Source organism: Schistocerca piceifrons, chromosome 1 (genome assembly GCF_021461385.2).
Source record: "Schistocerca piceifrons isolate TAMUIC-IGC-003096 chromosome 1, iqSchPice1.1, whole genome shotgun sequence".
Lineage (NCBI taxonomy): Eukaryota > Metazoa > Arthropoda > Insecta > Orthoptera > Acrididae > Schistocerca > Schistocerca piceifrons.
In genome coordinates this window covers 914,885,005-914,898,429 of record NC_060138.1, presented here as the reverse complement: position 1 = coordinate 914,898,429, position 13,425 = coordinate 914,885,005, and the positions used below count along the sequence as shown (strand labels likewise).

Sequence of the window (13,425 nt, the reverse complement as noted above, 5' to 3'; positions counted from 1 at the left end):
CAGTTGACGATAACCCTAATGTCAGCGTCAGAGGAGTTGCTGCTGTACAAGGTAACGTTGTCCACGTCACTGTATGGAGAGTGCTACAGGAGAACCAGTTGTTTCCGTACCATGTATAGCATGTGCAGGCACTATCAGCAGCTGATTGACCTCCACAGGTACACTTCTGCGAATGGTTCATCCAACAATGTGTCAATCCTCATTTCAGTGCAAATTTTCTCTTTACGGATGAGGTTTCATTCCAACGTGATCAAATTGTAAATTTTCACAATCAACATCTGTGGGCTGACGAGAATCCACACGCAATTGTGCAATCACGTCATCAACATAGATTTTCTGTGAATGTTTGGGCAGGCATTGTTGGTGATGTCTTGATTGGGCCCCATGTTCTTCCACCTACGCTCAATGGAGCACGTTATCATGATTTCATACGGGATACTCTACCTGTGCTGCTAGAACATGTGCCTTTACAAGTACGACACAACATGTGGTTCGTGCACGATGGAGCTCCTGCACATTTCAGTCTAAGTGTTCGTATGCTTCTCAACAACAGATTGGGTGACCGATGGATTGGTAGAGGCGGATCAATTCCATGGCCTCCATGCTCTCCTGACCCCAACCCTCTTGACTTTCATTTATGGAGGCATTTGGAAGCTCTTGTCTACGCAACCCCGGTACCAAATATAGAGACTCTTCGTGCTTGTATTGTGGACGGCTGTGATACAGTACGCCATTCTCCAGGGCTGCATCAGCGCATCAGGGATTCCATGCGATGGAGGGTGGATGCATGTATCCTCGCTAACGGAGGACATTTTGAACATTTCCTGTAACAATGTGTTTGAAGCCACGCTGGTACATTGTGTTGCTGTGTGTTTCCATTCCATGATTAATGTGATTTGAAGAGAAGTAATAAAATGAGCTCTAACATGGAAAGTAAGCATTTCCGGACACATGTCCACATAACATATTTTCTTTCTTTGTGTGTGAGGAATGTTTCCTGAAAGTTTGGCCGTACCTTTTTGTACCACCCTGTATATCCTCACAGTAATAGGTGCTGAAACTACACATTGTTCGAAGTTAAATTTACATAAATTACAATTGAAGCTTAACTCTTTGGAGCACGGTGGTATACATAGTATACCACCTTTTGAAAATTTTCTTGGCTCTTTGCACAGTGGTTTAACTGCACGACCACCACTCTAATATGCTCACCTAGTTCTCTACTTATCAGACAGATGGCACTCACTGCCTATAAGGAATCAGTTCCCGCCAAGAATTGCATAGATTACAACTGTGAAAGCTGCGTGCTGAGTTGTGCATGGTTTTTGCGTGTGAATAGTGGTTTATAACGAATTTCTTGTTGCGCCTGTGTTTTTTCCATATCTTGGACGTCACAGCTACGGTATGAACCCATGTATACATTCATATGCACAATCTTCCGTTATTTATATACAATTTATTTTGGTGGTATATTATTTGTACCACCGTGCATGTAGCAGTATTCTATTGCATTTCGTTTCCTAGTATAAAATTCGAAATCCTCCGCTACAAAGTTTAGTTTTTAATTGTGTTGTGACTTATTTTAGCTCTTTCTCCATTTTGTTTTGCTTACGTATTCTTTACTTGGATTCAGGCTGTTGTTTGAAAATGAAAATGTCAAGAAGAGGCTTACGAGATGAAGAAATCGAACGATTATTGTGTGAAATTCCATCAGACGAGGATTCCACTGTTGACACCACAGATGACGAATCTGATTATGAAGCAAGCATTGTTGCGGAGGCTATTGTGTCGTCTGAAGGCGAAGTTTCAGAGAGCGAGGAAGAAAGTGAGTCCACTCCGCCAAAACGCGCTGCTGACACAGCGCCAACTTGGGGACAACAATTCAATGCTACCTCAGGAATGCAGTTCGACAGTGAATCAGGACCAAGTGCTTTTATTAGGGACATTGATGATCCAGAACCTATCGATATATTCGAAAAAATATTTCCAAAAGAGCTAGTTCAGCTAATCGTTTTCCAAACAAATTTATATGCGACGCAATCTGGCAAGTCTTTCACTCCAACAACTGACAATGAAATACGAACTTTCCTGGGAATCAACATTTTGATGGGTATAAAGCGTATGCCAGCATACAGAGACTACTGGTCTAGTGCCCCAGAACTTCATGATCGTTATATTGCATCTCTGATGGCAGTAAATCGGTTTGGATGGTTACTGAGGAACATTCATCTGAATGATAACACATTGCATCCAGAAAAAGGACACCCAGGTTATGACAAACTGTACAAGCTGCGACCAGTGATCAAGATACTATCTGAATCTTTTTCCAAGTGTTACCAACCCAGCAAACACCTAGCAATTGATGAGTCAATGATCAAATTCAAAGGCCGCAACAGTATGAAACAATACATGAGAGATAAACCCATAAAGCGTGGTTACAAAGTGTGGATGCTGTGTGACAAGACCTCTTACAACTTGAAATTTGATATTTACACCGGAAAAGTAGGTGACACAGTGCAAACAGGCCTTGGGGAGCATGTAGTGCTGAGTTTGTCCTCTGAACTCGTAAATAAAGGCCATTATCTTTATTTCGACAACTATTTCAATAGCTATAACTTGTTGGCTGGTTTACAGCAGAGAAACATATATGCCTGTGGGACAGTTCAACCAACAAGGAAACATTTACCCAAATTAAAAACAGACAAAGAATTAAGCAGAGGTGAATTTGACTGGAGGGTCAGCAACTGTGGCATCCTCTACTTGAAGTGGAAAGATAAGAGAGCTGTTCATCTCCTTTCAAATTTTCACAGTCCTGAAGTTACTACAGTGACTCGCCGTGAAAGAGATGGTTCACGCATAGAGCTACCTTGTCCTCAAGCAGTGATGGATTACAATGCACACATGAACAATGTCGACAAGTTCGACCAACTGAAAAAATCATATGAAATAAGCCGGAGAAGTAAAAAGTGGTGGCACCGAATATTCTTTCACCTGCTTGATGTCAGTATCGTCAACAGCTATATAATTTGGAAGGAACTAGGCGATAGAGAAAAAATGACTGCCAAAGTCTTCAGGATGAGTATCCTGCAAAGCTTAGTAACCCAGAAAACACCATTGAGGCCATCTAGACTTCATGAGAGTCAAGTCCACGTAAAGAAAAACAAGCCATATGTTTCCTCACGCCAGCGTCTCGACAATTCATCCCACCAGCCAGAGCGTACTACCGCCAGACGTTGTGCGAAATGCAGTACAAAAAAGAAGCAAGTGCGCACTTTCTGGATGTGCGCTGAATGCAAAGTGCCTTTGTGCCTTAGCAAAACAAAAAGGTGCTTTCAAGATTTTCACAAAAAGGAATAAGAAACATATTTTATTTGTAAGGTTTGTAATTTGATTTTGTATTGTAAATGACCAATTGCCAGAAATAAAATTATTTTACATTAATTATACTAATTATTACTGCTTAGAGTAGAATTTAAAGGTGAGTTACAAGCACAAACCAAGATATCTCAAAAACTTTAGGTACGGCCCTAAGTGGCATGGTGGTATATTATATATACCACCATCTAAAACCAAAATCAATACAATAAAAAATTTTAATTCATGTTTTCCTTTATTAGCAACCCCACCAGACATAGAAAATGCATGTTTTATTAAAAAATTAATTAAACATAAAATCTGTGCATCAAAGAGTTAACTCATTAAATTAACGGAATAAATTGAAAAAAAATTTCCTATTAACAGTTTCTTCTGCTATGAGGGTTAGGCCAAATTATTTGTTTAAATGACGAAATTAACAGATATCATTCGGGAGGACGACGGTTCAATCCCGTGTCCGGCCATCCTGATTTAGGTTTTCCGTGATTTCCCTAAATCACTCCAGGCAAATGCCGGGATGGTTCCTCTGAAAGGGCACGGCCGACTTCCTTCCCCATCCTTCCCTAATCCAATGAGACCGATGACCACGCTGTCTGGTCTCCTTTCCCCAAACCAACCAACAGATATCATTATGTAAACAATATTTTTGACAAAACTGTTAATTACTTTGGAATTAATTAAGGGCTGGCTTTGCTAGCATATTTTTGAATAGAGCCAAATAGATCGTTAAAGAATACAATTAGTTGTTCCCCCAAATGTTTATAATTAATACAGAATTTATATTTGTTTATGCGTCAACAATAGAATTTAAGTTACGAAACAATTACTGATTTCACCCTATAACAAAAGATACTAACTAGGAATAGTTGGTATAAATTAGAAAATCAGTTGCATACTTAAATCTATGCACAAAATTAGAACTGGTATTATATTCTTTAAAACGGAGGGTCAACCTTTCTCTTTTATGTAAATTCCGATTATATTCACGTATGTTAATGGTAATTAGTTAAAACTGAAAAAACAAATTTAGGTAGGCATCTGGCAAAACAAGAGGGGAAGTAAAAACATCCCAGCTTGCTTTGTCACAACATGGTTTTGATGTTTAAAACTCAGATGTGGAAGTATGTATCCAGCAGGTCCCCTGAAAGTGCTGTAGACTAATTTTTGAGTTCATCAATTACACTCGGGTGGGGGACAAGAGCCGAGCAGACCTGCTACATGGATCCCAACCACGGACCTCCCTTCAATTGAATTGCTACATTTGATGCCTTGTGAAACCAATGCTTTTTTTATTTTTATTTTTTTATTTTTTTTATTTTTTATTTTTTGCACCTGTGCTTTTTTGGTACCAGTGTTTTTTTTTATGTACCATCCATTTTTTCTGTACCTAGTGTTTTTATGTATGTGGTTTTCCCAGCCAATTGAAGGGAGGAGCAATGTACCTTCCCTCATGATGCGCATGATTACAGAGATCGCACGTCCCTACAGTTCACAGGTCCGCTTACAGAGGCCACCTGGGTTGGCCCCCTGGTGCGCTCCGCTGAGCTGCCAAAGAAGCAGTATTATTTAAATGATCATAAACATGTGCTTGGCCTGTTCTGTAAATTGCATTACTGTTGTCCAGTCAATGCGTTCAGTGCTACACACAACCTGTATCACTGTAATATTCTCTAGACTGTTTTTCTTCTCCTGTATAAACATAAAATATAGTTATGGTGCATCTGTAACCTCCTGTAGATAGATAGAATTAGGTACTTCCTCCTGAATGTTTGCAAACTCTTGATCACCATTGAAGCTAAGTGTAAAGTGGTAAAGGAGCTCATGAGGAAAATGTCGGATACAGTTTGCTTAGGAATTAAAATGCACCACTTCAAAGAAAAGTGAGATCTAACATCATAGTTTTTCTATGCATCCATTTTGCATAGATATTATCCAGAGCAATTTTTCCAGTAATTTTTGTTTTCCCTTATTTTCGTCTCTCTCTCTCTCTCTCTCTCTCTCTCTCTCTCTGCCCCCCCCCCCCTCCCCCCCCCACCCCCTCCCCTCCCTACGGTATGTCCATTGTAGATGTCTTGCTTGTCTCTTTTCTTCAACAGTGACCTTGCCCCACCTTTGTGTCACTCCTGGTCTATGGCACATTTTTATTCTCTGGACCAATGTCAGTATTTTTATTTACTCTTATGTAACCTGTTTAAATGAAAATGTTGTTCATTTGGTCAGATTCAACTGTTGCTACCACTGCTGAAAGAGAGATGTCATTTGGCGATAGTTCACTTTTTTTTCTTTATATATCTATGCTAAACTAGTTTGGCAGAACAGAAATGAGTTCAAAATAATGAACATGGTTAATACAAGGGGACAGAGCAGAAAAGAAAATTCATTGCATTGCCAATATCTGTTTCTTTATATGATTTGACACCTCTCGATTAAGCTAGAGTTTGTTCACATTTATTTTGAATTTCCATGTGAATTCCAAATTTTGACATTTCCTCCATTAACGAAGTTGTCATAACTGCCAGGAAAAAAAAAAAGAAAAAAAATTGAAATATTGTTTTGAAATAGTGATCTCGTAGTAACAATTTAGTGTCATTGCTCAATTTTGATTAGATGTATTTTTTTTTCTCCAGTGCACATTACCCCTTTTTTTCCCCCTAGAGCAGAAATAAAGTAACCACATTGCAGTATCAATTGATTGATTTTTTTATTGGTCCAGCTTTATCACACTACATAAATTGTACAACTGTTATTGGAAGGTCAAAATGAGGACACAGTTATGTTTAATATCAACTAAAAGAAGTGAAAGTAATTAAATAGGTAGATATTCCTATGATATAAGGTATCAGTAACTATTGAAGTTCAGGTCAAAAGAAAGTTACAGGAATACACAGTATCAGCAAGATAGTTGGCAAATTAAAAATTAAGTACCTATTCTTATAATTAAATTTTTAGATAATGTTTTTATTAAATAATTAGAAATTCTTTTACAGGCTAGAAACAATGATTTGTTAGAAATGCATTTAATTTCATTTTGAACATTGCATTGTAGCAAGTATTGAATAAGATTTAGATTGGGTTCATTAATTTTCTCAACAGTTACATCATCAATAATTCGAAGCAACTGGAAAAAACATCGTCCCTAATGATACTGTTGTTGGGCCATATACATTAACCTACCATTCCTTCTTTGTTGTTCTGAAAATGCAGTCGCTAATTAAATGAATATTATTTGTCTCATTCAGAGGAGCCTCAGCATACTTGGAGCCAGTTAACATCTATTTAATACAATGTGTAAATGATTGACAGTCAAGAATGACTTTGTAAGGGTGTCTTTGGTGTGAGCTTAACATGCTTGTTCATTTCAAAAAGTGTCTTAACCTTAAAATAGTGGTGAAAGTGAGGGGCCACTTTCATGACCTGAGAGAGAGAACTTGCAAGCTTGATCCGTATTTCTGAAGAGATACGTAGATAATAGACCGTAGTTGAGGCAAGACCATCACAGACTGGATGAGAAAATCATTTCTCAACTGCTCTGTGATGGTATTCTCCCAAGTACAGTTTATTACCTATGTATCTAGTCTATTATCTCTGTATCAACAATTATTCTCCAAACTGTACTGTTCATTTAAGCTAATGCTCATTCTCAGATTTCAGTGAACTGTACATGAGCTTCAGTAGAAGCAGAGAACATTCTTTAAATGGTTCATGTGCGTGTGTTCATGTATCTTTAGTTGCACCTTTGCATTCAAAAAGTTTGTTGAAGCAGCATTGTTAATGGTCTGGAGATCTTATGTGAGAGTAAGTAAATAATATAAAAGGTTAACATACTTCTCCTGTTCTTGAAACTCTACAGTCCACAAATTAGGTTGAGTGAGTGTATTAATGTTGAGTATAAGGTGGTTGCTCATGGTTTAGATATCATTTACATAATTTTTTGTCTCTTGCGTTATAGTGGTTTACGATGGTTGCCCTCGGAGTTTTGCTGGTGGTCTATGGTGGGAACGCACTAAGTTTGGACACATTGCTTTAGAATCATGTCCAAGTCATTCACAAGGCAAAGCTTCTAGAGCATGTGATGAAGAGTTGGGAGGTTGGCAAGAACCAGATTTATTTAATTGCACATCAGACCCTTTCCTCGATTTGCGGAAAGTGGTATGTCATTAATTTTACACTTTTTAAAGAAAATTTTAAAGTAATTGTCTGTTTGTACCAAAATCATTGTGGCAATTCTAAACACATTTAATTAGAGCTTCTACAAATTTATAGTACTGTTATTTTCATCGTGTCCTGCACTTTACAGCTGATGCAGCTAGAGGGAGGGGACTTGAGTGTAACAACATTTGTTGCAATAAAGGTTGCATCTGACCTACATCGTGCAACCAATAAAACAGAGATGTTGCATGGAGCAGATGTCCTCATATCACAACAGTTGCTAAGAGAGCTTATGATGCATGAAACTAATGAAAATGGTCTTAATCTCACACACAGTCAAGACAAGGATTATATCAAGGTATTCTACAATTACAGTTTTTGTGTGAAATTGTGGCTTTGTTGATTAAGACACCTGTGAGATGTTTGTTGATGAGTCAAAAGAGAGTGCACCTGTTCATTAAGTTATAATTTCCTTTGTTCTCCGAGTAGATGGTGATCCATACAAGTTTCTGATTTGGTTACTTGAATAATCTTTTATTTCACTGTCAGTCCCTTTGAAGCTGCATGGACTGGCTGATTTGACAATCTTCACTCTTTGTAATGTGGATTGTTTTACTTTTTGGGTAGCTATGGACCACAACAAATTTACAACCATTAGGACAAGTGAAACTATCTGGCAGATAAAAGCTTTGTGCTAGACTTGGTTTTTGGACCTGGGATCTTGTCTTTCCTCCAGCTAGAGGAAGGGGACTTGGGTGTAGTAACAATTGTAACAATGACCATTCGTGGCTCTTGCTGAGTGAGCTTTCTTTTCACAAGTACATTTATCTACCTTCCAAACTTCACGAGAGTTCACTTGCATACCTTGTGAAACTAGTGATCCATTTCCTCTGGGAGTACTAGTACTGCAAGGTATGTGGGAAAATTTTTGTGATGATTGGAAAGTAGGAGAGAGGTACCTACGGATGAGGAGCTGTGAAGTTGTGCATCTGGCTCCAGGATCCTGCACAACCCTCAGGTTATCCTCAATAGAGAAGAAAAGCACTGGACACCCATACATGATACCAGCCTAGGGCAAGACTGATCCATCTCCCTACTGTGGGACTGTACATCTGAGACATGTGTTGGTATCTGGCCAACTGCACACAGATGTACGATGCGATGATCATAAGCTATTGGACAAATTCTGCACTTGTCTACAAAGAGAACCCAACTCTCTTGATCAGAGTTCCATTCTAAATCTTCCCTTGCCCACCCTCTTCTTGCACCATGATGCTGCAGCAGTTGAAAGAGTACTGAAAAAGAAGTTTTCAAAAAAAAAAAAATTGTTTAAATAAAAGGTTGGAAAGTTTGGGGTTTGCTGCCAAGTTGTTATTTTACTGTCATATTGTTTTGACTACTATCCCTAGTCATCTTCCTCCGGTTCTCACCATTTGGGCTGCAACCCATGGGACACACTGAATGCTGCCCTGGGGCTGTTACAGAATGAAATCGTAGCACAGTATTTTAAGATGAGCCAAAAGGCCATATGAACTGTATATAAGTAAGAAAACAGTTGCAAAACAGTGCAACTCAGCAAAAAATGTCATAATAGGCACTAATCTACGAACAGAGGGGGAATGTCGATCTGTTTTCATATGTGGTTTAAGCAGTCAGAGTGCTGGCTCTCATTCTTTATTTGACTTGAAGCCTTCACCCTAGTTAATTAAAACATGCCCTACTCTAATCTTGATCGTCACCTTTATCACATTTTCCTTGAAGTGTGTTTGTTACCTACACCACATTGCTGCTATGTTCATAATGCATTTCATGCTCGCAGGCAAGGCTGTCTTATGTGACAGGCAAGTTTGCTGGTTACTCGAGTTGACTGTATTTCTTGTGTTTGTCATACATTTGTTCAATCATCCTTATAGTCTCTCCATCATATTATATGATTGTGGTATGTTGTATAATATTTTGTATGGTTTGGCATATGCTTTTGGCTCTTCTTCAAATTTTTATAAGATTTTTATTCTTTAATGGCCGTGGGAAACAAATTCTAGGATGTTGTGTCCTGTACACAGTTTAAAGCCAGGAAGATCACAAGCTATGCAAAGTATTAGGGTGATGGAATCTATTTTTGAACATTTTACATCAAATGATTGCTTAAAATTATGCACTTATAATTACACAAGCTCAGACACAAAACACATTAACAAATGAGCAAGTTATTATGAAGACATGGATTTCTTTTTATCTCTTACATCCTGCTCAAGGTTAGCAGAACACTGACTTATAATTCCAAGACTTGTAAGACCTACCCTGTTAAAGAGAGAGCCACATGTGTTATGATTCACATAACACTCTAGTTCTTTTGCAACTACTGCTCAGTTTTTATGCTACATGCTAATCACCATGCTATAAGGAAGGGTTCATACTTGTAACACAAAATACCTGTCCATTAAAGTCTTCTCTGTTTTATATTAGCTGTGATAATAGTGTCTGCTTCACCACATGAATAACATTGATTTCAGTACAGAAAAATAACATATTACAACTAACCAACTTTGGCATCATTATCAATTTTAGTTTCTTATTCTCAGTTTTCACTTGTTTTGCTAAATTAGGCTAACATAGTATCTAGGAAATGGTTGAATCGTAGACAAATTGGCTATTTCATTGAGATTTATTCTCTGACTTAGGTTCTTTATCAACAGATTTTGCTTTGATAATTATTGCTGATGATGGATAATACATGGTAGTTTGTAATATGATGTGGTGTATTTCTTAGGACAATGTTGAAATATCAGATATGCATAATGCATATGTAAGAGAGAGATAACTAAAATTAGAAATAAAACCTATCTTGAGAATGATTAAGTATATGAAAATTAATGATTTTTCTGTGGTTCTTACATGTATAAAGTACACACAATGAATATCTTAATGTTTCTCTCTCCAGAATATGGTGGAAACAACAAGTATCATTTTAGATTCCAAATATGAGGAACATTGGGAACGCATTGAAAGCCTAACTGGTGACACTGCAGAAGATCTGCTCCAGTCTGTTGATAAATACATTGCTACATTAACCAAAAGTCAGCAAGACACTTACACAGATCCATTTGAAATTGTTGCTGACAATATGGGTAGGTTTGTGCACTTTATGGTTGTTATTATTATTATTATTACTATTAATGTTGTTATTGTGGTATAATGAAACCTCTTCCAGGCACTTAATTATGAATTGCAGAGTAATCATGTAGATGTAAAAATTTAAAACTACATTTTTTGTCCTGTTTTGTAACTTCAGTCTCACACCATCATTAATCTTTCATGAATGTCATTCACTGTCTGCCATATTGAGTACTGAGACAGTTTTTACTTTTTCCGTCAGAATAATATTATGAAATTTCAGTATGATTTGACAACTAAACTGCTATACTAGCTGCTCAGTGGAATTTCTTTTACTTATTATTGCATATGTATCTCCCCCCCTCCCCCCGAGAGGTTATTTATTTTTGATGTGCATTGGAATGCACTGCAGAAACTATATATCTTTACTCACTGCAAAGAAATTATTCTCTAGAAATTACATAGTAAACAGAGCTCCCCTACCATCTGCTTCTGGTATAACTTCATCACCACCAACACCAGCAGCCATTTGACTTGCATAGCTGAGTAAAGACATCCTCTAGACTTTTCCTTTGATTAAAATTTTTACATATAAGTGGGAACAGGAAAACATGATTCTAATTTATGAGCAAATTTGGTGTTACTATTTGCCAAAACCAGTGTTATTTTTTCCAAAAATGGATTTTTTTTGCTAGATTCATTATTCTTTATGAAAATCAGTTAATACTTTGGCCAAATTCGATCTTGTTTTTCCCAAATTCGTTGTTAGTTTTTGCAAAATTTGCTTATTTGTTTGTCAAATTTGGTGTTACTTTTTTGCTAAATGCGGTATAACTTCTTTGCCAAACTGGGTGTTACTTTTTGGACAAATTCAATTTTTCTTTTCCAAATTTGGTGTTATTTTTTGCCAAATTTGATGTTACTTTATGCCAAATGCAGTGTTGTTTATTTTGCCAAAGTTGTTGTTGTGGTGGTGGTGTTCAGTTCAAAGACTAGTTTTATGCAACTGTCCTTGCTAGTACAACCTACATCCTTCTGAATCAGCTTACTGTATTCATCTCCCTCTGTGATTTTTACCCCCTCCCCTGCACCCATCCCATGCATCCCTCCAGAACTAAATTGGCTACCTCTTGGTGCCTCAGAACGTATCCTACCAACCAATCCCTTCTTCTAGCCAGGTTGTACCACAAATTTCTCTTCTCCCCAATTCCATTCAATACCTCCTCGATAGTAACGTGGTCTACCCATCTAATCTTGAGCATTCTTCTGTAGCACCAAATTCCGAAAGCTTCAATTCTCTTCTTGTCTAAACTGTTTATTGTCAATGTTTCATTTCCATAATGTCCACACTCCACACAAATACTTTCAGAAAAAACTGTATTCGATGTTAACAAATTTCTCTTCTTCAGAAACACTTTTCTTGCCATTACCAGTCTACATTTTTTTAAATTTTTTTTTTTATTATTATTTCAACTTTCAAGACTTTGTCCATTCGGTTCAAGAGCTCTTCCAAGTCCTTTGCTGACTCTGACAGAATTACAATGTTATCAGCAAACCTCAAAGTTTTTATTTCTTTGCCATGGACTTTAATTCCTACTACAAATTTTTCTTTTGTTTCCTTTACTGCTTGCTCAGTATACAGATTTAATAATATCGGGAATAGGCTGAAACACTGTCTCACTCCCTTCTCAACCACTGCTTCCCTTTTGTGCCCCCTCAACTCATAACTGCCATCTAGTTCCTGTACAAATTGGGAATAGCTTTTTGCTCCCTGTATTTTACCCCTGCCATCTTTAGAATTTGAAGGAGAGTAATCCAGTCAACATTCTCAAAAAACGTTCTCTAATTCTACAAGTGCTTTAAATATACACTATGTGATCAAAAGTATCTGCAAACCTGGCTGAAAATGACTTAAAAGTTCATGGTGCCCTCCATCAGTAATGCTGGAATTCAGTATGGTGTTGGCCCACCCTTAGCCTTGATTAGAGCTTCCACTCTTGCAGGCATACATTCAGTCAGGTGCTGGAAGGTTTCTTGGGGAATGACACCCATTCTTCATGGAGTGCTGCACAGGGGAGAGATATCGATGTCAGTTGGTGAGGCTTGGCTCGAAGTCAGCGTTCCAAAACATCCCAAAGCTGTTCTATATGATTCAGGTCAGGACTCTGTGCAGAAGAGTCCATTACAGGGCTGTTATTGTCGCGTAACCACTCCTCAACAGGCCGTGCATTATGAACAGGTGCTTGATCGTGTTTAAAGATGCAGTCGCCATCGCTGAATTGCTCATCAACTGTGGGAAGCAAGAAGGTGCTTAAAACATCAATGTAGGCCTGCACTGTGATAGTGCCATGCAAAACAACAAGGGGTGCAAGCCCTCTCCATGAAAAACATGACCACACCGTAACACCACTGCCTCCGAATTTTACTGTTGGAACTACACATACTGGCAGATGACTTTCACCAGGCATTCGCCATACCCACACCCTGCCATCGGATCACCACATTGTGTACCGTGATTTGTCATCCCACATAACATTTTTCCACTGTTCAATTGTACAATGTTTACATTCCTTACACCAAGTGAGGCATCAGTTGGCATTTACTGGCATGATGTGTGGGTTATGAGCAGCTGCTCGACCATGAAATCCAAGTTTTCTCACCTCCCGCCTAATTGTCATAGTACTTGCAGTGGATCCTGATGCAGTCTGGAATTCCTGTGTGATGATCTGGATAGATGTCTGCCTATTACACATCACGACCCTCTTCAGCTGTCGGGGTTCTCTTGTC

General features: G+C 38.0%; 1 protein-coding gene across 1 annotated transcript in view; it reads left to right on the top strand.

Moving 5' to 3' along the window:
* The window catches only part of LOC124717078 (protocadherin-like wing polarity protein stan), a 368,864-nt gene that overhangs the window by 218,639 nt on the left and 136,800 nt on the right, over window positions 1–13,425 (top strand). The window contains exons 26-28 of the mRNA XM_047243768.1: window positions 7,325–7,524; window positions 7,673–7,882; window positions 10,466–10,652. Coding sequence (XP_047099724.1) covers window positions 7,325–7,524; window positions 7,673–7,882; window positions 10,466–10,652 — 597 coding nt within the window. The remainder of the gene's footprint in view (window positions 1–7,324; window positions 7,525–7,672; window positions 7,883–10,465; window positions 10,653–13,425) is intronic.